The sequence below is a fragment of the Silurus aristotelis genome (genome assembly GCF_946808225.1).
Source record: "Silurus aristotelis genome assembly, chromosome: 4".
NCBI lineage: Eukaryota > Metazoa > Chordata > Actinopteri > Siluriformes > Siluridae > Silurus > Silurus aristotelis.
In genome coordinates this window covers 18,831,254-18,855,313 of record NC_139577.1, presented here as the reverse complement: position 1 = coordinate 18,855,313, position 24,060 = coordinate 18,831,254, and the positions used below count along the sequence as shown (strand labels likewise).

At 36.9% G+C, this 24,060-nt stretch overlaps 4 protein-coding genes across 6 annotated transcripts in view; 1 reads left to right on the top strand and 3 right to left on the bottom strand.

Annotated features, from left to right (window-relative positions):
• Positions 1-6,682, top strand: part of spock2 (SPARC (osteonectin), cwcv and kazal like domains proteoglycan 2) — a 28,669-nt gene extending 21,987 nt beyond the window's left edge. Inside the window, exons 8-10 of the mRNA XM_083539712.1 lie at positions 2,845-2,907; positions 3,697-3,834; positions 4,474-6,682. Coding sequence (XP_083395838.1) covers positions 2,845-2,907; positions 3,697-3,834; positions 4,474-4,619 — 347 coding nt within the window. The 3' untranslated portion in view covers positions 4,620-6,682. The remainder of the gene's footprint in view (positions 1-2,844; positions 2,908-3,696; positions 3,835-4,473) is intronic.
• Positions 6,683-7,166: 484 nt separating this feature from the next.
• On the bottom strand, positions 7,167-10,658 carry tysnd1 (trypsin like peroxisomal matrix peptidase 1). Its single transcript, XM_083539711.1, has 4 exons — positions 9,282-10,658; positions 9,017-9,147; positions 8,545-8,730; positions 7,167-8,216 (listed from the first exon to the last, which is right to left on the bottom strand). The coding sequence occupies exons 1-4, from the start codon at positions 10,337-10,339 to the stop codon at positions 8,014-8,016; spliced, it is 1,578 nt and encodes a 525-aa protein (XP_083395837.1). The 5' UTR covers positions 10,340-10,658; the 3' UTR covers positions 7,167-8,013.
• A 1,156-nt stretch (positions 10,659-11,814) lies between these two features.
• sar1ab (secretion associated, Ras related GTPase 1Ab) lies at positions 11,815-16,759 on the bottom strand. Of its 3 annotated transcripts, none has more exons than XM_083540666.1 (7): positions 16,548-16,759; positions 15,243-15,314; positions 15,018-15,137; positions 14,810-14,875; positions 14,558-14,661; positions 14,258-14,389; positions 11,815-12,741 (listed from the first exon to the last, which is right to left on the bottom strand). In XM_083540666.1, the coding sequence occupies exons 2-7, from the start codon at positions 15,298-15,300 to the stop codon at positions 12,625-12,627; spliced, it is 597 nt and encodes a 198-aa protein (XP_083396792.1). In that variant the 5' UTR covers positions 15,301-15,314; positions 16,548-16,759; the 3' UTR covers positions 11,815-12,624. The 3 variants fall into 3 exon arrangements, with proteins under 3 accessions (XP_083396792.1, XP_083396794.1, XP_083396793.1); XM_083540668.1 differs by having other exon boundaries at positions 16,720-16,754; XM_083540667.1 differs by lacking the exon at positions 16,548-16,759 and adding an exon at positions 16,492-16,513.
• A 423-nt stretch (positions 16,760-17,182) lies between these two features.
• Positions 17,183-23,601, bottom strand: ppa1b (inorganic pyrophosphatase 1b). Its single transcript, XM_083539459.1, has 11 exons — positions 23,435-23,601; positions 22,061-22,125; positions 21,681-21,734; positions 21,399-21,518; positions 20,580-20,666; positions 20,376-20,502; positions 20,120-20,247; positions 19,354-19,439; positions 18,852-18,927; positions 17,795-17,834; positions 17,183-17,514 (listed from the first exon to the last, which is right to left on the bottom strand). The coding sequence occupies exons 1-11, from the start codon at positions 23,493-23,495 to the stop codon at positions 17,486-17,488; spliced, it is 873 nt and encodes a 290-aa protein (XP_083395585.1). The 5' UTR covers positions 23,496-23,601; the 3' UTR covers positions 17,183-17,485.
• Positions 23,602-24,060: the final 459 nt, after the last annotated feature.

Below are 24,060 nucleotides of genomic sequence, written 5' to 3'. Positions count from 1 at the left end.
GATAGAAACTCTAATTTTTGAGTTTTAAACACAAAACCTTCAAGTTTAATACTCTTTTTTTTCTCGAAAATCTTTACTTACAACATGAACATTTTGAACTCGGAAATTCCCCACCCCTCCCCCTCCAATTCTTTTTTAATCCTAAATTTGTCCTTATACTCCATCGTAGTAAACTAATTAAAATCAATGCAAAGATTCTATGTGCGTTTTCCTGGGGTATGAACATGAGGTTGCACACAGAAAATCCCTTTGCTAACTTTTAACATAAGCCTTCTTTTTTTGGGATGTATTTTTTTTTACTTGATTTGCATATGTTTTTGTAGAACTTTGTAGGATATAATTTAATTTTGAGCATTATAGATATGATTTTTTACTGTCAATTTTTTTTTATAGTATTATTAAATGTTTCTTTTACATTTCTCATTCAGGTGCATGGCATGGTCTGTATGACAGCTGTAGTAAGTCAATGTACCATTTGAGGTCTATAATGTACCCAATATTTTTAGCCATTAAGTTGTAAGGATGAAATTTGTGAAACAAGATGTTGAGATTTATGTGATCAATTAACTTTTTTTTATTTAATTTCTTGCTTGATCTCACTGCAATATGTTTTTCAGTGGATCACACACAATAATGGCTACCAGCCTGGGGGGCTGTGGGCTAGAATGTTTCCTTTGAGACACATGAAGCCAGTCAACTGCATCTTTTCAAACTGCTGTTCAGGGCAGCATAGCACACTCAGAGGAAAGCACTAACCATCATCTTTCACATACATGAGCTCAGAAATGACTGGCTAGTGTCACTGCGATTGACAGCTCTCTTGGATGATTCTGGCACAGCTTTGCCAAAAGTCAAACACAATCTCTGGATGATAGAGCAAATGTTTTTCTGCTGCACCACCCATGAGCTTGTTTAAGAAAGAATATTTTTGCTCATATGTATTTCAGATGTTTTTGCACACAGTTTTTGTAGGAACTTGGCAGGTAGATTGTTCTACTTTGGAAAAAAAATAAGATCTTCTCAAATCCTTCTGTCTCATCATGAAATGCCAGACCGATTTGATGATGTTGATTTCAGGGCTTTAAGGAGGCCAAACCATCACCTCCAGGACTCCTTGTTGTTTACGCTGGAGTTAGGTCTTAATGAGATTGGCAGTATGTATGGGGTCTTTCCAAGGAACCTCCACCGTTCTTCAATGTTACTTGCAGACACTCATTATTGTACTGCTCTCCAGCCCTTTGGTAAACAACTTGCTTTCAGCTACAGCTAGTACAATTTTGCAGCTACTGCCATTTTTTCAGCACCCCACTTATTATGTTTTTATGCATAGTTGAGTCGTTTCCACATAAGAGGTATGGCTTTTTGGCCAAAACTCTTTCATGAAGAGTATTTCTGACCAGACTTCTCCAGTGATTAGAGGGGTTTACCTGGGTCCCACTGGATTCCACTGGAAGAGTGCTGGACCTCTTCTGGTGACAAAGGAAAGTAAGCATAATGTGCCTTTCATCCACTTCATTAAGTTTCCCTGGCCGACCACTACGCCTACGGTCCTCAATGTTGCCTGTTTATTTATGCTTGTTCAAAATAGCTTGAACAGCACACTCTGAAACTCTTGTTTCTGAGCTCAGTCTTGCCATGGTGTATGGCCTACGACATAAAACTGTCTTCCTCAACCTCACCGTAGTAGCGTAGTTTGGCTGCTCCTTATCCAAGATTAAACCTCCTACACAGCTGTTTCTTTATCAGATAATGTGTGTGTTTTAAAGCTTGCAAGTGTAAGAATTGTTAAAAAAAATAAATAAATAAAAAGTGTAAAGAGTAGTCATAAGAAATATTGATTTAATTTAGAGTTGTCTTCTGATTGCTCACTGTGCATTTTGTAAATTATAATTATAATAATTATAAAATATTAAGATTTTTAATACTCTACAGAGTTTCTTCACACCTGCCTAAAATTTTTGCGCAGTGTACATATCATTGGGGCAGATTAAATTATTGCAATTTTCTTAACACTGGGGCCTGTATTCGACTTTGACCTTTATGACCCTCAAGGGGGTAATGTTGCCAAATGTCCAGTTTGGGTGAGTCTGTGCCCACTATAGCCTCAGAATCCTTTTCTTGGCTGATGGCAGTAGAAACCAATGTGGTCTGCCCATCTGCCTTAAAGTTTGTAGTGTTGTCCTGTGATGATTTTTGTGCTCAAACATTTGGCAATCATGTTTATCTGAGCTAAAGTAGACTAGCTAGTTTGACCCACTCTGGAGATTTTGCCTTCATAACCACTCACTCTACTTTTTTTTCTTGCAACCAGATAAAAATTGTTTTAACCATCCTGTGTAAACTTTGCTGTACCTGAAAATCACCAGAAATCAGCAGTTTCTTAAAAAAACTCAAACCAGCTTGTGCCTGACACCAACATATCAACATTAAAAGTAACTGAGACCATGTTTTATTCCGATTCTGAGATGTGGCGTGAACATTACTAAAGCTTGAATGTAATATTTTATAATTGGTTTCCAACAATACTGAAAAATGTAAAAAAAAATATATATATATTTTTAACTATATAAAGTTCATTTAGAGTATATGATCATGTTGACTTTTTCTTAATGCTGTATTTTATTAGTACTCTTTTCTGAATTTGTAGCTACACACATTTATAAAAGTCTATCAGTCAGTAAAAAAATATATATTAGAGCATGTTTTAAGGGAGCAGCTGCATTGGGAAATGAATGGCGTAATGTCAGTTTCATTAGGGGCAGGTTAGTTGGAGAAGCTCAGCTTTTGGCTGGTGGAGATTAGCACACTGCCTTCCTCTAATGCTTTAATTGTTTTGCTCCTCAGAGCCTCCCTGCTTGGCGGAGTTAGAGAGGATCCAAATGCAGGAAGGAGCCAAAAAGAAGCCAGGTATGTATGAACAGTCATATGGGAAGGGGGAGCATTTGAGCCAAGAACCAGGAGGGGGGGAAGCCTGAAACATTGTGCAATAAGAAGGGATACTGAACGGCACAGGAAAAAGAAAATGTGAGCAAGATGCCGAAACCGAAGTGAATAACTACAGGGAGAAGGGTATCATTTTGGTAAAGGAAAGATTGATCAAACATCACAGAGGAGATGCTGGAGGAGTTTTGTTAAATTTTTTGTTAGATGACAAGCTCAAGGCTGGGATAAGCTGTTAATCAGGCATGGGGATTAACATGGAGCAGAGCTGGCAGTGGGCAGTGTTGCATGTTTGGCTCTGTCGTCAGCGGGAATCGCCGAGGACATGCAGATGCAGGAATCAGCCAGAGGTGGCCAAACTCACACATACTCCCCAATGCCTTACCACAAGCTGGCATCATCACCATAGTGATCTGTTCCATTTGTCTCCTAAAATGCACATCAGTGTTTTTTTAGGCATAGCCACAAAAAAAGTGACAATGCATTTTTGTTCTGTTTTGTACACATAATATATGCAGTTTTTTTTATTTTTTTTACTTTAAAAAAATATTACATTGAGTAATCAGATGGAAAGTCCTTTTCAAGGTTGTTCCCTGCACACTGCTGTCATTTGGCTTGGGTGCATGACCGATTATTTGCAGAACTAAGGCTGCTTTGCAATCTCAGCTAGAGTGCAATGCTCAATTTGATTGATGCATGATGCGAGATCGGAAAAAAATAAATCATGACACGTCTGAAATGAACACGTGTTTTTAGGTACATATATCCCCAGCTGTGATGAGGATGGATATTATAGGAAGCTGCAATGTGACCAAAGCAAGGGGGAGTGCTGGTGTGTAGACCAGCATGGAGAAGAGTTAATGGGCTCCAGAATCCATGGCAACACTGACTGTGGTAAGCACACACGACGTGCAGGAACACAAACACACATACCGAGAGCACAAGGCCTCCTTTGTTGCATGGGCTTAGATACACAAAACCATCAGTCACCCCTCTGACAGAAGACCAAGTGTTACATTCATTAGACCAGGTTCATTACCATTCCAAAAGAGCAGTTGTCTCACTTGAAATAAAGGTCTGTAAGATTAATTACTACTGGCTGTGATGGACCTGCAGGTGATAAGAACAAATACTCTGACAGGTTTAAAATAGCCATTAAAAAGCCCAATTTCTAAGCCACAGGGCTTGTTTGTTTTGTTCAAGCAGGTAGCTGAAGCATTCTCATTTCTTCCATTGGTACATTGCTCATTTTGCTGGAATTGAATGTTATTTGATGTTATCGAAGCAAACTGCTTCCTTTCTTTGTAGTTTTCATTAATAGGTGAACACAAAACATGCTTGTCATTTGTCACACTTGAAGCAATTCGATTTGTGATTTAGCCATTGTTAGAAGGAAATTGTACAGTTTGTGGTAGATTTGCTGCGATTGTTTTGATATGCAGAAATCATGTTTAACTGATAGAAAGTAAACAGCAGATGTATTAAATGTTAAATGAACATTGTCTTTTCCTAATTTGGATTTGTGTTTGCTAGATGAGGTGGCTGGCTACTCAGGGGATTTTGGAAGCGGTGTGGGATGGGAGGATGAGGAGGAGAAAGAAGCAGAGGACACCGGAGAAGAGGCTGAAGAAGAGGAGGAGGAGATGGGGGAAATGGATGATGGTGGTTATATCTGGTAAACCAAAATGAAATGGTTGCCTGGTCAAGCGAGCTTTACTTTGACCACTGATTCAGAGGCAGCTCCATCTCTTGCTGACAAAAAATGGTGGAAACTGAATGGTTGGACATCTCTACACTGCACTCCAAACAGCATTGGCCATAGTTTGGGGGAGGGGGGTCAAGTTGTGATGAGTGTAGTAAAATAATTGGTATGGGAAAGAGTTTTTAAAAAAAGATCTTATATATACACTTGTGAACATTTTTTTGTTGTATGTTCAAGATTGTGATCTTCAGATAAAGTCAATAGCATCAGCAACCATAAGCTGGAAACTAGGTAATTGATAACTGGACATTTTCTGTTTAGATGAACTGGAGCTTTGCAAATGCTATACTGCGTGCGTCATCTCACCACATGACACGTTATTCTTATGCAAGAAGCTTACATTGAATGCACAATATATATTTTAAACGTTACCATTTAGCCCCAGACTTTTATGGTAGCATTTGGATGTAAACTAGACAGACAGACCTTAAGCAAAAATAAACGAATGACTGAATTTCTTAAACTTTGGTGAACATTTACAGGTTTACCCAACTCTGTATAGTTTTACAAATTCAAACATGCTCTGATAACAAGCCACAACTCTGATTCATTATCAGACTACCAAGAGTTTCTGTCATTTGAAGATACAGCATGTCCCGTTGTTGTCTATCATTTGTGCAAAATTATTTCATTTCTCGTCGGTCAGTAAAAAAAAAAAAAAAAAGAAAAAAGAAAAAAGTAAGGCCATGCTTCGCATATTCCTTACAATATTCTGCACTTATCTCCTTTTACACAGTTATTCAATTGAGGGCATTTTTATTGCATTTGAGCAAATAACTGATGTCCTAAAAGTGGATATAATGTGGGTTGTGAAGCACCGTTTCCTTGTGTCTTGAAACTTCCGACATCTTCCGAACTCAGCAATTTTTTTTTTCTTTTGTAAAATTATGCTGTTTTACATATCATTCATGTTTTATCATAAAATCTGCTTAAAAAGTAGGATAGGACAAAAAAAAAAAAAAAGCATTAGCTCTGAAATAACAGTATGTCACAGTAAATATATCTATGAATAGCAGTATGGAAAATAAGATACTCAACCTGACGACAGCCAGGGGGGTCTGTCCGTCATTCTATTTGTCTGTCAACCAAATCAGATCCTCTCATCGACCACGGAGAAAGAGGAGTCTATTGTAGTTACTTGGTGTACATAGTTTTGCTGCAAGGGTTTCTAGTTTTGGTTTACACAGAGGAAAACTACATTCATGTACCAAATGCATTGACATTCTTGGTATAAATGTTACAGTTACCAGAAAAGACTTAACTTACAAGATTTCAGGGCGTCTCTGGTGTCAGTTAGACGAAAAGACATCAGGCCCCAGTGATTTCATACACATAAAGACAAGACTTTTTGCATAAACATTGTGCAATACATATCAAACACTGAATCAGTCATTACAAACCCCTTCTGGAGAGAACAACACTGTTTGAAAACGCATTTCTTTGCTCAGCACAAGACGGATGGGCATCGTGCATAATCCATACTCCATGCAGATCTTAAATGTGTGCAAATCACTGATATTATCTGGTATAGTAATACATTCTGACAGATCCAGGCTGTGAGCTCCAAGCAGGATTGGGTGTGTGATGTAATAGGATGTAATGTGCTTGTCTTCTCTTTAAATCAACAACAGATAACAAGTAGTTCTGAAGAATGAATAATAATAGGATTTCTTTTTTTCCCCAAGAAGGATTAAGGTTTAATACATGCCATTAGAGTGCCTGTCACTTCAGTCAGATTTTGAGGGGATAACTTTTTGTTTTCCTCGCGTGTATGAGGGCATCACCTGTGAGTATGGATTAAATTGCATATGGTTGTATTGTCATAAAAACATTTATCATTGTAAATAGTTGGAGTATACAGACACATCGTACTTGCCCTGGCAATTGCATTATATTTGCATTTAGTCGCATGTTTCTTTGTCCCAATGTATCATCTTTTTTTGGATTGGTATAATAACGATTAAAGGCATTGGGCCCAAACATCATGTTTTCTTGTACTGCTTAATTCTGCGTTTAAGCGTATAATTAGACGTGCTCTCATCAGGTGGCAAAAACAAATTAGTTCTTCTCTCCTGTTGATCAAGAGCAATGATGAGATGTAAAACTTGGCAGTAATTGATCCCAGCAGGTTCAACCCATTTATGACCTTGTGTTTTTAAAAAAGATGCAGACTTCAAATGTTTACTTCAAGTGCTGCATTGCATCAAAGTGAAATACATTTACCACTGCACTTTCCTCTGCTTTTGTAAAACTAAGACAACTTAGACTCCCATCTCAACCATATACTTATATTAATTATATAAATATAAACCTCGAGCTGGTATCTATAATGCCATAAAAGACATCCAATTATTAAAGTGGCAATAAGCATTGATTAACACTGTAGGAACATTCAGGGTGGATCTCTAGGCTTTGCTTCACACTTATTTCAGCATGTTTGAAATATTTTAAAGAAAAAAGGAAAAACAATATATGGGGCTTTTATTTGACACATAATGAGTTTACAATCTGAGTCTAAAATGCAACATGTCAGAATTAAAAGGCTTTTTTTTTTCAGTCATGGTAATGAGCAGATCAGTTAGACTTCATATAGGATAAGCTGTGGGAAGGAGAAATTGTGAACGCAGCAGTAACAGTCCATGGTGTGTCTCCAGTCTGAGAACAACTGCTTCAGGCTTTGTTTGTTTTCTAATCAGACTCTCCTTTCCCCCCAGCCTTACTTCAGTCAGTTTCATTCGTAGTGCCCGATAGTCTCCTAAGCATAAATAATACTGACAACAATATGCATGAAGAGTCACACCACCTGAGGGCATTCCCATTTTCAATTTTTCAAATTTGACATCTATTTCATGCCTGACTTAATATTGGCCCACTCTACAACAGAACAAGAAGATACATTTTCAGGAACAATATCCCAAATGACATTGCGAAATAGATAAATAAAATAAAATCGCAAATTTTTTTTTTTATTATTAAAAATGTATTTAAAAATCATTAGAACTCTATCGTCATATTCATTTGTACATTTTAAAAGTTGCTTAAACCAACCAATTTTCATAATCGGTATACACAATTGTTTCTATAAGTCTCTATAATTAAAAAATGATAATTACATTTGATGTCTGCCAGTCTTTTACATCTATCGATCAATGACAAAAATGATGAGAAAATGATGACCTCAAAATCAACTTCCTGCCTTTCTATTCTTTCAGTAGACAATCAGCAATTAGAAGTTAAGCAGTGTTTGTTAATGCAGTTGTGGAATGTAAAATGCAACAGGATTGATATTTTCAGTCTGACATAATGTGTATTCACAGCTTACTTTCAGGAATCTGAAGTCTCCACACTTTCCTAACCTCAACCTCTGTACTGTCCAGTTCCTGAAAGACTGCAGGGTCTTGTGTTTGTGCAAAGCGACTCAGAAGAGGCGCCAACACAGTAACTGGGATGCTGAAGTTTAAATGGGGATATGTGACCTTGGCTGCAAAGTCTCTTGTATTACTGGACACAATACCTGGATAAAAGCAAAAATATTTATCGGTCATTAGATGGATATGATGGAGATATTGTAACTTGAACCTTAATTACACTTTGATAATAGATCATATTCTGGAATGCTTTATTTTACTAGTCGGCTAAAAACCTTCAGAAACATTAGTTAAATGATGCCCCCTACTGATTAAAATCAACATAACTCAGTGTCTCAATAGCCATATTGATGTGTGTATGTTGAATGTAGGAATGTTAATAGGAGTTCAAATGAGTTCCAATATACAAGTAATTGTACAATTAATTGCACAAGAAATGAGGCCATTGCAGAAAATGATTTAACACTGTGTTACCTAGCAACTCGCCCGTTTTGGCACGAACAACAGCCCCACCACTGGCTCCGCAATTCACCGCGCAGGTTGTCTGCAGCATCACTGGCTTGTTTTGCAGGTGCACAACTCTGGAGAGAATCCCTGAGGTCAGGGAAGGGCCACAGGTTTTTCCTAAAGCTCCATAACCCAGCACAAGCACATCCTCACCTTAAAACACACAGAAATAAGCTGATCTTTAATGTAGCTACTAAATAATGCAACTGGTTTCAAGCCCGTTCATTTAAAACAATCCAGAACTATCATTTAATCTCAAAAGAACAGAAAAGTTTTTTCATGAGCTTTACTTTATTCTCATGAACTTCATTTATGACAGTCTGTGAATTTAGGGGGAAGGGTGAAAGAGAGAAGTGACTACAAGAACTACAAAAATGGCAGTGTGACTTAAAAGTGCTATTAGTTAACATGCAGCTATTCACACCAACTCTCATCTTACCAGGCACAAATCTGGTGGTTATCTGAGGCACTATGACGTGTGGAAAAGGCTCCTGAAGCTGCACAACAGCAATATCATAAGGAGAAGTGGTCTTTGTAGAAAACAGCACTCTGCTACTCACAGTCTGAGATCTGATAGTGAAAAGACCATGTTTTAACAATTGTTAATTTAGAAATGATTATGGTGGCTTAAAATACATATAATGCGTATAAATATATGTACAGAATATATGTAATATATAATAAAAAAAAATGGATGATACAACCTTTGACTAGTACTGAGAGTGACTTTAAGAAGCTGTCTTCCATTCACAACGTGTCTGCACGTTAACACCAAATATGGACTTAACATGATTCCAGAACCCCAAACGTGTCCACATTCAACCACAACCACCATGGGGTAGTTTCTATTTTCTGCCTTTTGGTGTGCATCACACGTAACATGAGGTATATCAGTGAAAGTGTGTGTTGATATCTGTCTCAATGTCTGATGAGAGGTTACAGCCTGTAATATGTTTCTCAAAATTAAATGCAGTGAACACACTAAAGTCAGCCCAATCCATTCGTTTGACTTCCAACACAGCGGGGAAGTGATTAAGCCAACAAGATAAAACTTGTCTCCATCACTAACGAAGAGGCCTCCTCCCTCAGTGCCAGGCAGACAGCGAGCATCTGTCAAAATCAACGCATTCTCCTCTCCAGCCAGGTTGCTCACGATGCCTTTGCTCAGTGTACTCATGAAAAGATCTGGACAAAAAGAACCGAATGGAGATCCACACGCTACGACCGAGCATCCTTTTGCAAGCATTGTGCTCTTTCTCCAAGGAACAGGATCAACTTGAGCATTTGTGGTCATTTTTAGCACTGCAAACCAGCTCAAGAAACTGGAGGCGTAGGGAATGTCACGGTCCTCATCGCAATCAGTGAACTTCCACTGCTCAGAGCCAGTAAAGAGGTTTTGAAAAGCCCCCTGGAACTCCACGCAGTTGATCATCATGAGCAGCTCAGCAGGTTTATGGCACGTTGGTAACGCATTTGTATTGGATCTCTTGCTGGTGCCCTGGTCCACCTTTCTATCAACGTAGTCTATGTAAATTTGAATTTTGCTGCTAAATTTGTTAGCAAATAATATTTTGGGGTTTTGGCTTATACACTCTTTATCTAGCAGGAAACGAGAAAGCACCAGACCGCTGCAGAGCAGAAGGCCAGACTGGTGGCTCAACACCACTCCACTGCAGCTCAATGGATTTCCATTCGACTGCTGCGTCTCACTGCAGCTGCTTTCAGAAACAGAGACAACACAGCACATCTGCTCAACAGACATTTTACAAATTGAAAAATTAAAAAACACTTTGTAGATATTCAGCTACTATTTCTCCAAATCGCAAATAAACCCAGTTTCATCCCTGTAACTTGCAGCCTACTTATGACTAACTGCGTTTGTGGTCCGTTCATATAACGCAAACCATTTGCAGAACAGCACCAAAATAAACACAAATGACAAGCGACGTAATGCACATCGAATGGCTTCAACTCATTCTACTTTACATTACACATGTAAAGCACAGCCATCGTTACAAACCGCACTGCTGCTGCCGCACCAACACGCCACGGTAGGTCAAAATGAAACACTTCCGGGTTTCATCTCATTGGTCGTTGTACAGGCGTGCATCGTTTCCCATTGGCCCTAAAGTATACCCTTTAAGTATCCCGTGTCCTGATTGGGGCAGGGCCAAAACAGGAACGCCTAGTTACATGGAACCACTACTTAGTTTTTAATATAGATTTTTCGTTATGCAAATAGTTCAAATCTTGTTTAAAATTTCTTTCCAGGGTCGTGGTTATGTAAACAACATGCAAATGATTAATACTTTAACATAAAAAAAATTTTCTCACACGAACCCATGCTTTTTGAACATCCAGTTTTCAGATGTAGACCCTCATCCCTTAACCACTCTGCTGCCATATGACCCCCACGCTTCTGGAAAATACTTTCCTTTTTTTTTTTACTTTTCGTGTGTGTGTGTGTGTGTGTGTGTGTGTGTGTGTGTGTGTGTGTGTGTGTGTGTGTGTGTGTGTGTGTGTGTGTGTGTGTGTGTGTGTGTGTGTGTGTGTGTGTGTGTGTGTGTGTGTGTGTGTGTGTGTGTATTGCTCATTCAGCAAGAAGTGCTAAGCCCAGCTCATTGATGTCAAGTGAGGAGGCCTGGGGTCCAGTGGGGTTTGAGGTTTTACTTTTCCAGTGAAAAGAGAGTGTAATAAATAATACAGTATACCACTATAGTCATGCTGTTCAGACATAGTGGCATAGGGGGGAAAACGACAATCTATATGTGACGATCACGTGTCCTCAAATTTAGCCATACAGGTAGTCGTCGACTTACGACCACGATTGGGACCGGCAGACCGGTCGTAACACGATTTGGTCATAAGTAAAGTAGGCTATTTGTACAGTACTGTGAAATTATGCCGGAAGCTGGTTAAAAAAAAAAAAAAAAAACGTACGCCGCGGCTAGCGATTGTGGTCGTAAATTACGTTGTAAGTCGAAGACTACCTGTATTGTGTTGTGTTTCTATACACTTTATGTATGTAGATAGATAGATAGATAGATAGATAGATAGATAGATAGATAGATAGATAGATAGATAGATAGATAGATAGATAGATAGATAGATAGATAGATAGATAGATAGATAGATAGATAGATAGATAGATAGATGCAGAGTACAGTAATCTATAATTTATTAATTCATTGATACAGTTTATCCCAAATCCAAACAGAACAAAATACAAACAACACATAACAAGAATATTCACTTTTATTTTTGTCTGCGCCAAAATAAGCCTTGGAGATTGTGCCATTAAAGGTTTTCTAAGCCACATTTAAAAAAGATGCAGTTCTATTTACAAATGTGAGAAGTGACAACGTGACTGTATTGTACGAGCGTGCTTTATCTAGAAGCGTGTTGTTGTGCATTTACTCTTGCTCATCGTCGCATGTCAGATGTATTTGCAGCTCAAAAGTGCAGAAATAATTCATGAATTTTGAATTAATTATTCTATATATTGCATCTACAACAGCTTCGCCTTTAAATTAAAGAACAAATCAGTTGTAGACCACACTACTCTCATAAAGGCACACTGGTGGTAATATTGTTTAAAAATAAAAATAACGAATATACAACCAACATGCATCTAATTATTGCACATGTCTTATACCTGTTGGTTAGTTTCCACATCATGGCCAAAAATCACTTTTCCAATTTGATCAAACGTGCAATACATATTTAACTGAAAATGTATGTAACCGAAAGTGTATGTAATGTGGATAGACTCAACAAAACCTAATTATGATACTATTTATCCTAAAATACCCCCTGACTCAACATGTACCATACAGTTTGCTATCCTTATTGAATTTAAAATAAAAAATGATGCAGTCTTGAGACTACACAAATATATTTCAGGAGCATATTCTATTTTTGGCACATTAAAAAAATACTACATGAACAACTGTCAGTTTTCATTACATTTTAAATAGTTTACTCCTGAGTGAAATCTTCAATAAATAGGGTCAAGCTTATTTGCAGAGGCTGTTGGGTCTTAATCAATTAGTCAATGTATTGAGAAAGCCATCGGAAACCATCCCCGTATCCTTGTCGTTTTAACACGCTGCACATGAAAAGTTCCAGTGGCCTCATGTTCAGCTCCTTCAGTGACACATTGCCCTAAAGATAAACAATCAATTATTAGCAAAAAAACATTTTTTTTAATTATATTATATATATTTTTTTATAAATTATGCAAATATAAAGCTAATTCTGGACTGTACTGAGATATATTGTGATTAAAGTATTCCAGAATTGTACAAGCTCTAATGCAAAATATATAGTACTGTACCTCACAAAAATAAGTACACCCTTCACATTTTAGCAACCATTTTATGATATACTTTCAAAGGAACAATACAATAGAAATTAAACTTGGATATATTTTTAAGTAGTCAATGTGCAGCATGTTTAGCAATACATATTTACTGTTCTTTTATTTATTTTTTTCCTTTTTTTTTGTGTCAAAATAGCTGGCAACAAAAGTGAGTACACCCTAAGAAATAACAGCTGCATGTTGTTTACCCATGCAAAGTCACATGTCCTATTAATCATGTTCATGTTTTTGTCTGTTTGACAGGACAATAGAGATTTGTGTATCTTTTATTAGAGAAGTTAATATTTGGTGCTTTCAGTACAATTATCTTACACTGACCACTGGTCATGGCACCTAATGGCACCTCATGGCAAGATTTTTCTGAGGATTTGGTCATTACAATTGTTGCTCTCCACAAAGATGGCCTTAGCTGTAAGAAGATTGGTAACACCTTGAAACAGATGGTACCACTCGGAACTGGCCATAGAAGGGTTGATCAAAGAAGTTGCAGAAGTAGGCTTCAAAATCAGATGCATCAGCCTCTTCTTTAGCTGGTTCACAGGAAAGTCCACAAATGTTTTGCTGAAGACATCCTGTCCAAGTACATGGACTACCCTCCTATCAGAAATGGCAGTTTTCAAAAATAATAACAACCCCAAACACACCGCCAAGATGAGGGTAAGTTATCTGAAGGTAAAGGTGAAGGAGTGGCCCAGTATATCTCAAGACCTGAACCCTATTGTGCACCTGTGGGGCAGTAGAGAATTGTCATGTGTCTAACATCCAGCAGCTCTGTAATGTCATTATGGAGAAATGTAAGAGGATTCTAGCAACAACCTGTGCAGCTCTGGTGAATTCCATGCCCAGGAGGGTTAAGGCAGTGCTAAATAATAATGGTGATCAAACAAAATATTGACACTTTGGATATAGTCTTGACATGTTCACTTAGGGTGTACTTAATTTTGTTGCCAGTTATTTTAAAAATAATGGCTGTATGTCGAGTTATTTTTAAAGGACAGAAAATATGTACTGCAATAAAAGCTTGCTTATTGACTACTCTAAAATATATCCAAGTTTCATTTCTATAGTATTGTCCCTTGAGAGTATAAACTAAAATAGTTGCTGAAATGTGTGGGGTGTACTCACTTTTGTGAGATGCTGTATATAATTGTGGTAAAAGCCAGCTTCAAAGAATTTAGGCCGAATACATTTTTTAGATAAATTAAAAAAGCACATTGAGAAATATAAAAATAAATAAATACATACACTAACCCTAAAGACCATGAATAAGCATATGTTTGTTACTAATTCATTTCCTACCTTTCCAGTAGTTTGTCCATGTAGGCCAAATGTTCCTCTCAATGCATCTTCACTTATTGCCTCAGGTCGATCAATTTTATTTCCCAAAATAAGGATTGGCACATTGGATATGGTCTCATCAGTTAGCAGGGCCTAAAATACAGAACAAAAATTCTTAATAGTAATGATGGAGTTTCTATAGAAACTTTGTAGTCTTTGTATAGGAAATAAAATAGATTTTTTTTATTATTGTTAATTTTCCACAATGAAAACAACAACAATAATAATAAATAAATAAAAATAATAATAATAAAAGCTTACATCTAGTTCAACTTTGGCCTCATTTAGACGTTCATGGTCAGCACAATCCACAAGATAGACTATTCCATTTATAGCTGGTAAGTAATTCTTCCAAACTCTTCTTGCTGCAGTTGAAGAACAAAAACATTATAAAGCTGTAAAACAGTTCTTTTTGTATGTGCCTGCAACTGTAATGTGAACACTAACACTATAAATCATACTGTTTGATCATGATATAAATCATCAGATAGTTTGATAAATCACAATAGTTACCTTGTGCATGTCCACCCAAGTCAAATGTAGTGAAAGTCATCCCAGCAATAGTCAACTCTTCTGAAGCTAACAGAACGCCAAAACAAAAGCAAAATTCATGACATAAACCAAGATGATCAGGTTTTAATTCGAATGCTCACTTTCAAGCCTTTCCCCACATTCTGCATGCAGTGTATCTATACTGCCCAAATGAACAATGACTACTGACTTGGATGGAGTGTTGGCACATGCAGTCCGAGCCGATCATCCTTTAGCATGTGCAATAATGTTGTTTTTCCTGCATTGTCTAATCCGAGGAAAACCAGCTTTCCGGACTTTTTATACAATCCTATAGAAAGAATGGGTGAAAACAATCAAGTATTATTAATACTCTTAATAGTTAAATTACATGAACAGTACTTATGACAAAATGGTTTTATTTCTGATACGTTACCTAAAATTTTTAACACACTACTGAATCCTCTGTAGATCCAATCAAATATGAAAGACATTCTGTAGCTGTCCTCTGAAGACAAAGAAGTAACAGAAACTTATTAATAATTAATAATTACTATCCCTGCATTTCTAGTACAACATTTTAAGGTTTACATTGTGGTGCAGTTTGATGGACAAAAGCAGGCTAGAATGTGAGCAATGGCATGAATACACCCATGCATAGCTTCTTAAGAACATATCATTACTATCTCAACCCCCAGCCGCCCCCCCCCACCCCCAACCACCACAACCACCACACACACACACACACACACACACACACACACACAGTATGGCATTTCCTAATGCATTGTGTCTGATTTGCACAATTCCACTGGATTTTTTACACCCTGTCCTACAGATGCAACACTATTTAGCAACCTACTATTTTTACGAAAGCGTTACATATAGTTACCCGACACCATGAGCCAATGGCACACGCGCGCACATACATACATACATACATATATATATATATATATATATATATATGTGTGTGTGTGTGTATATATATATATATATATATATATATATATATATATATATATATATATATATATAAATAATTTTTTTTAATAAATGTGTTTACAAAGTTGCACTTTCTTTTGCAAAAAGAAATAAATGGGTTTTTTTTATGTAAACGTGTTTCGTGTAAAATAAAACAGCAAAATGTCCTCATAAGGTCTAAAATGTCGCATATACTTGTACTTATAGGGACACGGTAGGCCTCTTACAGGTCCCCACAAAGATATAGACACCTGCAAGACCACGCGGGCGCACATATACTGTACATACACACACGCGCGCACAAACGTCACTGAAATGGCAGATAGATATACACACACACACACACACACACACACACACACCATGAAAACGATGCCTGATTCCCGAACTTTCTGTTTGCGTTTTGGACACGTGATAAACGCGACAAAGCGTCTTATTAATAAACCATAATTCTATAATAAACTCATAGGTTTTATTAATTGTAACATGGCATTTAGTCCAGCTTTTACAACGGGATGGAAACATTGTGGCCGACGAAGCCCATACAAGTCGCCCTGAGTAGCCTATATATAGAGAGAGCGAGAAAGGCCAAGCAGCAACACTAATCCTATTTATCCCTCTAATAAAGATTATAAAAAACATCTTCATAAACAGTCACATTAATATAGTTGTAAATGCATAAGGCCAGTATGAGGGTGTACCCAGTCTAATATGAAGTGCGATGGTATAGCAGAGTCCTGTTTCAGTATCAACGCACCTCGAGTAGTCACTCCGTCAGCTCCAAGTCACTGAAACACACCTCAGCTTCCTCTTTGTTGTATCCACGACTTGATCGCAGTAGATGTCAAAATTGCTTGTAATCTACATTGGCTAATATCTAAATAAATGCGTCAAGTAAACAAACAGACCGTGCTGGGGTATGCACTTACTGAGTGTGCGCAGCGCCCTCGTGCGTGTGTGGTGAGAAAGAGTAATGTTGAACAGCAGCTGTGTGTGAAACAGGGGTGCAGCTAAGGGCTGGAAAATACCACCCAAGCACGTATAAGAGGAACTTGGACTAGCAGCTCTTCCTTTAACGCAATGATGGATAAACAATACTGAGAAAAATGTACAAATGAGCAGTTAAGGGTTAAGGTCCTTGCTCAAGGGCCCAGCATTGGCAGTTAGGTGGTGCTGGGAATTGAACTTGTGACCTTCTGATCTAGAGTCCAATGCCTAACCACAAAGCTACAACCTCCCCATTAAAATAAAATGGTGTAGATCAGTATTCTACAACCACAGACACATTCACTGGATCCTGCAACACCCCTGGTGTGAGCACCAACCTTTGATCATTAATACAGTATCAATTCTTTCATGTAGTACATTTGATAAACAAAAATCACAGATGACACAGTGGCAGGAACAAGCAGAAATACTTTATTGATGCAACTTTCAAGTTTGACCAGACTACTACTTTCCATAACAATCACAGACTGTATGCACACACACATTTTATATATATATATATATATATATATATATATATATATATATATATATATATATATATATATATATATATTTCAGGATGTGCTAACCCTGCTACTCCGGTGGTAATTTTTCAATCAATTTTAAATTATTCATTTTGTCTATGTGCACATACTCTAAATGGAGGAAATCAGACTGGTCCATCAAGATTGGGCTGTTTTCTCGTCACTTCTGATAATAAAACCATTTGTCAACTGAAAAAGAACAAAATCACATTAGTTTTTATTCCAGAAGTATTACATTTTGCTCATCACAAAACATGACATTTCTAAGCTATTCAGTTAAAAATAGAATTTCTAGGACTTTGCCCCAGGACAGAAACTGTCTTTGCCCTACTTTGCTTCAATATCTTAAATATTGTATATTGGAAGGAAATACAATGCTATTATTTTAATGTCACTTAAAAAGTCTCTGGACAAAATATAATATTTGTGTTTAACAACCAACTGGGGAAAGAAAAAGAGCCACACATACCTGAGTCTGGAATACATCCTGCCTCGCCACAGGGACAAGTCTGAAATAAAAAAAAAAAATCAATATGTAAAGACATTAAAGACACGTGTTTGACAATAATAAATATAATTTAATTTTAATATGCTAATATTACATAGCAAAACTAGAATTTTACATTTCCTGAATACATTTTAAATATGCAGAATTAGTCACAGGATGCATTTTTTGCTGCAAAGCAGACATTCCTTAAAACTGCTACCTCAAAAAGGTTATACACTGCAGCTTTAAGCATGTAACCAGAGTTCAAAATACAAGGACAGCTACACGGAAAATACACGTCTTCATCTTATATTATAAATCTATCATCATATTATTCCAGAGTGCATTAATTTCTACACCAGGGGTGCCCAGGCTTACAGAAGGGTAGGAGGAGCCCTAAAAGGTAGAATCAGGTGTAGCTTTTGCTTTCTACAAATGAAAACCTGAAACCACACCTCTCCATTGAGGAAAAGTTTGGACCCCCCTGGTCAAGACAGAAACATAATTACCTGGAAGAAAAAAGAAGAAAAAGAAGAAAAAAAAAAAAACAAAAACAAAACCAAGAAACAGAAAACACTGAACGTCCACGATGTACACAAAACACTTCTTCTTTCGTCTTTTCCCATTAGGGGTCGCCACAGCAGATCATCCGTCTCCATACCCCCACATTCTTCTACCGATATAACCCATGTCCCTCCTCTGCACATGTCCAAACCATCTCAATCACACCTCCCTCACCTTGTCTTCAAAACGTCCTACATGCACTGTCCCTCTAATAAACTCTTTTCTAAAGATGTTGAGGTTTTATTGGGAGTGACGAGAATAGACAGGTTTTATTGGGAGTGACGAGAATGGACAGCATTCTCGTCACTCCCAATAAAACCTCAACATCTTCAGCTCTGCTACCTCCAGCTCCACCTCCTGTCTTTTACTCAATGCCACTGTCTCTAAACCATTATCATATACAAATTTAAAATCATATATAAATATATCAATTTAATAAGCAAACAAAACTTAAGAGGGTTGAAAAAGTTCTTACGCCATCAACAACTGCCTTGGCGTCCTCCACTGAGAAGAAGAATGGACTTCCTGCCTCTGACACACAAGTGTTTTTACTGCAAAGCAAGTCAAAGCAAAAAGATCACATCTACTAGAGCAAATTTTGCATAAAATAAAGACAATAATATATGGCAATATTGCTATTATTCTGGTGTTCATTCCTTTTCACATTTCTAGGCTACATCACTATCTGTTACAGATCCTTATATTGCTTTATTCAAAGACCTGTTACGGTTTGTGTGTCTAAAATAGATTTCATGATGTGTTCACATTAAATACATTCACAAAGTATTTCATTTACAGCTTGGATTACCTACAGGCCTTGTCCTAGGGAGTTTACAAATTATAACCATGCTAATATCCAGTGCAATTATATGAAATATAAGCACTCTTAATGCACCCACTAAACCAAATTAGTGGACTGAAAAACAACACGGTTCTTTAAGCATTACACTGAAATGACAATGTGAAAATAAACTTACCAGCTCAGACCTCCTGCTTTGGTCTGTTGTGAAATAAGTGTCTTCCAAAAATCATGGGTGCTTTTGATTGTCTTAATGGCAAAGTCCTGTATTTAAAAAAAAATAATAAATACAAAATAAAAAACATTAAACGCTTGTTCTGAACTTTCCAAATATGCATATTAATGACATTGGTTCAGGGTGAAAATTCATTTATTAGCTACAGTAAAAAGGTTTTAATGTAAGCTAATCAAGCACACTGTATTTGCAAGCTTAACAAAAAGGTTAGACAAAAAAAGATGTTGCTTATAACAGAAAGCAGTTTTGTGACACATTTATTTGTTTTAAAATATCTGTGTATCCCTGATATTAAGACTCCCTTAATGAACTACCCTAGTAGGATTTATTCTACTGTCACTCACATCAGACATTGCAAACAGTTTAAACATGCATACCAGATTAAAAATTCAATAATATGTCAAGAGAAAAGAGTTACAGATTTTTTTTTATTTAGCAACCAGAACATGATATCTGTGATTGGTCCACTCCTGTGGATTGCCCTTCTAAATGGGTAAGTCACTTAAATTTTCCATATTTATTCTCTTCTTCCTTTTTTAGACATACAGGTAGTTGGGTTAAAAGAGGCAGATGTAGAGGACAGGGGGGTATGGAGACGGATGGTCCGCTGTGGCGACCCCTAATGAGAGAAGCCGAAAGAAGAACAAAAAGATTCTCTTCTTCCTTTTTTCTATTGACCTGAACAGTGGAAAAAGAATAATGAAAATACCTTGTTTTTAAACTCCCCATTAAAAGCGAACTGGTTTTCAGGCTTCCCATCAGGTACTTTGTACCGTCTAAACCAATCCACCGTAGCTTCAAGGTAGCCTGGCTTGAGTCGCTGAACATCAGCAATATCTGAAATGAACATCGCAGAGCAAATGAGAACGATACCATTTTTTTTATCAATATTGTCATGTAAAGGAAAAATAGCAAAATAAAGGTCATTCATACAAAAAAATAAAAAAGTTCATAAAATCACTCACCATTCAAGTCTTTTGCTTCTGGATCATCAACATTGATTGCAATAACTTTCCAGTCAGTTTCGCCTTCATCAATCATAGCCAGTACACCTAGGACTTTCACTTTGATAACTTCTCCTCGTGAGCATACCTGAAAAATATCACAGTTATATACAAGTATAAACTAAACTACAAATTATTCTAATTTACAGATGAATTAATACATACCCTGCTTCCAATTTCACAGACATCAATTGGGTCATTGTCACCACAGCATCCAGTATCACAGTCTTTGTGGCCTGGGTCTTCCCAGGTCTGTCAGGAAGGAAAAAAAAATTTCTGGAGTCAGAGACACCATGAAAACCATGTGAACCACTGTTAGTGTTTTTATGATTGATTTCAATGAAAGCTGAAGCAATGTCAAGCTTCTGTAAAAGAGCAAGTACACTTTTTTTTTAATATTTGAACAGAGCAGCCATTTCAATTCCTTATTTAGGAAATATAATGTATACAACACTACATATATTCTCAAAGAGAAAAAAAATCCTGAAAGAGTCCCCTGCTTTACAATACATTAACAAAGTTGGTCTTATATTTTCACTTTATGCTTAAAAAAGAGCTAATTGCTGCTTCATTGTTTTTATCGCACTTCGTTCTGCATTTTGTGTGCAGCTAGGTACAAGGTACAAGGTATTGTAGTGTCAGGAAAATAAATAAAAAGATTAAGCAAGTCATAGTCATAGCACCTGCTCTTGAGAGTTAATAAAGCCTTGGCCTTACACAATGTCACAGCATCAGGGAATAACTTATTCTCATAAATAGCTATTTTTAAAAAATAATTTGGTGACAATGGTGCAGACACAAACGCTGTGGAACTGCCTAGTCTTGGTTATGGGTCTGGAGGTGGACTAAACTAAAGTAAGTCTGGTTCATTAAATAACTTGGGGTGTCTGAGCATTTTCAGCATAACTGATCACAAGTGAAAATTTTTTTCAATTATACACAATCTAATTGGTCAGAAAAGTACGTTCATTTTCTCTGCCTTACCTGAGGAATTGCACCATAGTTCCAGATGTAACCTTTATGTGGGAAAACACTGGCCACATAACGCAAATTCCCCTTTTTTACATCCTGCTTTATTGGATTAAGTGGGTCCTTTGTGGCAATCTGAGAATAAAAACACTTGTTAGAACCGTATCATTTATAGGTAAGACACAGTCTACTGTACATAATTATATAGTGTAAATGAATAGGACACGAGCAATATCACAAAACTTGACGAAAACTGCATTGATGGATTGGCTACAAAATTTTATTTATTAGTTATACCTCCATTTTTGCATTTGTCCAGCGGGGTACCTCCACAACCATATGGAAAATGTTCTGTGAAACAAAATTTGATATAATTCATATAAGAAGAAGAAGAAGAAGAATAGTTAATTAATATTATTTTAATAGTAATAGTATGACTGCTATAGTAGAAGAAAAATAAGAAACCGAGTGAAAACACTATAACAACTGTGCTAAAATGTTTTTTTTTTTTTTTTGTTTTTTTTTTACTTACAACAATCAGTAAAAGTTGAGACATGAACTCTGATTACACAAGTGATCTTAGGGGAGGAAAAAAAAAACTAAATCTAATTTAACTAATCTATAATTACACCCAAGAGTGAAGTAACTTTGACAACTAGGTTACAGGAACACAGTACCTGGGCTTCGTCTGCGTACATAGGGATGTCGTGGAATGGCGAAATGTATTTTCCATCCTGGTCCTCTGTTTAGAAAATAGAGGGAAGAAAAGGAAAAAAAAAAAAAAAAAAAACAAAAAAAAAAAAAAAAAAACACAGTAACACAAAGGTCACAAAGAGAAATCTAAGTGAATCACAGTTTTATTGCTTTGATGAAATGAATAACTGTATGTAGCGTAATGCAGGTTAGTTGTTCAAGGTCACATTAGGGATCAACAAAAAGGGGTTCTGACTAAACTGGATGATTGATTGATTGATTGATTGATTGACTGATAGATAGATAGATAGATAGATAGATAGATAGATAGATAGATAGATAGATAGATAGATAGATAGATAGATAGATAGATAGATAGATAGACAGTGGAGGAACAGCATTAAAAAATAAAATTAATCCAAAATTCAGGCAAAACACAATACAACATAAAACAATACCTGGAAAGAAGACAGACAGACAGACAGACAGACAGACAGACAGAACTTTCACTTTCAAATTCGTTTGAAATTATTGAATTATTGCGTCTCATGTCGTTTTACTTTTGTTTACACACGTTATACGACAGCTGTAAAACCGAAAATAGATCATTTAAATGACATAAAATTCGCATCTACATGATCTTCTATAAGGTTAGTAATAAGGTGCAGTGAAGTCTTGGGCAGCGCCTCAGGTCCAGAAGACACTACACGTGTACGCGCAGCCAAGTGAACAGGCGCGTGCACAATAATCCGGTTGTGTTCATACATTAGTGTGAAGGATCAGCACCCAGGAGGGTGATGTTTTTAACACCTTTTAAACGTTCCCCAAAACTTAATCGAATAATGAACTCGGAAGCACGATGCTTCATCAAAATCACAGCGCCATTCCATCATTTCAAGAATAGCAGGTTAGTCATGGCGACTCCCATAGCAACTAATCATGGCGTCACTACGGACATCATTCCACGTTTCTCTCGGCGCGGAAAAGAAAATCGGATTCTATTATCTCCTGGGGGTATTTAAGTAACAGAACACTCAATTTACACCAGGGATTTTTTTTTTATTGTTGTCTCATCTATATGTGTAAACAACAGATCTAACAGGACTATGACAGTTAACTGAGAGAAACCTGCCTATTATCTGTCCTGACTACAGCGTCCACAGCTACAGCGTGTTTAACACGTGAACTTGACTTTGCATTGCTCGAAGTGTGCAGATCTGTACAGTAACTCATCCTAAACTGGTGAATGATGCAACTGTAGTCTATGGAACACGTGGCTCATCCTCTCTAGATTATAGCTGTATCGTTCATTACAGGGTTTCTTTTAGATGATTAAAAAATATATTTTTGTCACTCACTGTAAAACACCCTGTAGCTCAGAGTGTTGGGATTTCCTCGTTCTTCGATGGAGAAGCTCATGGCTGCCACCGGTACGCGTGAGGTGAGAATGCGACTCAATGACGTGGTACTCTGAAAGTTCAACAAAAAGCCTTCGCGTTGGAGGAGGAAGAGTCACAATTCAGAGCACAAGATCCCTTCCTCACTTGCTCGAGCAGAGCAGGAAATACGGGTTCTTTTTAGATCAAGCTCAAAATGACTCCTGATGTTAGAATGAACATAAATGTTTCTGTATGATATATTCTACATAAATACTTTTACCAAAACAAAGACTTTATTTTATTTATTTTTTTATTTATTTTTATTTAGATGCATACTATATGACCACAAATTTGTGGACACCTAACAATCATACCCACATGCACTTTTTGAACATCTCGTTCCAGATTGAATCCCCATTTGCTGGGAAGATTTCGTCCACTCTTCTGAGAAGTCTTTCCACTACTTTTTTGGGTGTGAGTGTAAGGAATAAACCACAGTTTCATTAATAAAGTCAGGTCTTTTAAAAAAAAAAAAAAAAAAGGGATATCTGGGAAACTACATCTAGTCAAGTCAAGTTTATTTCTATAGCGCTTTTCACAACAGA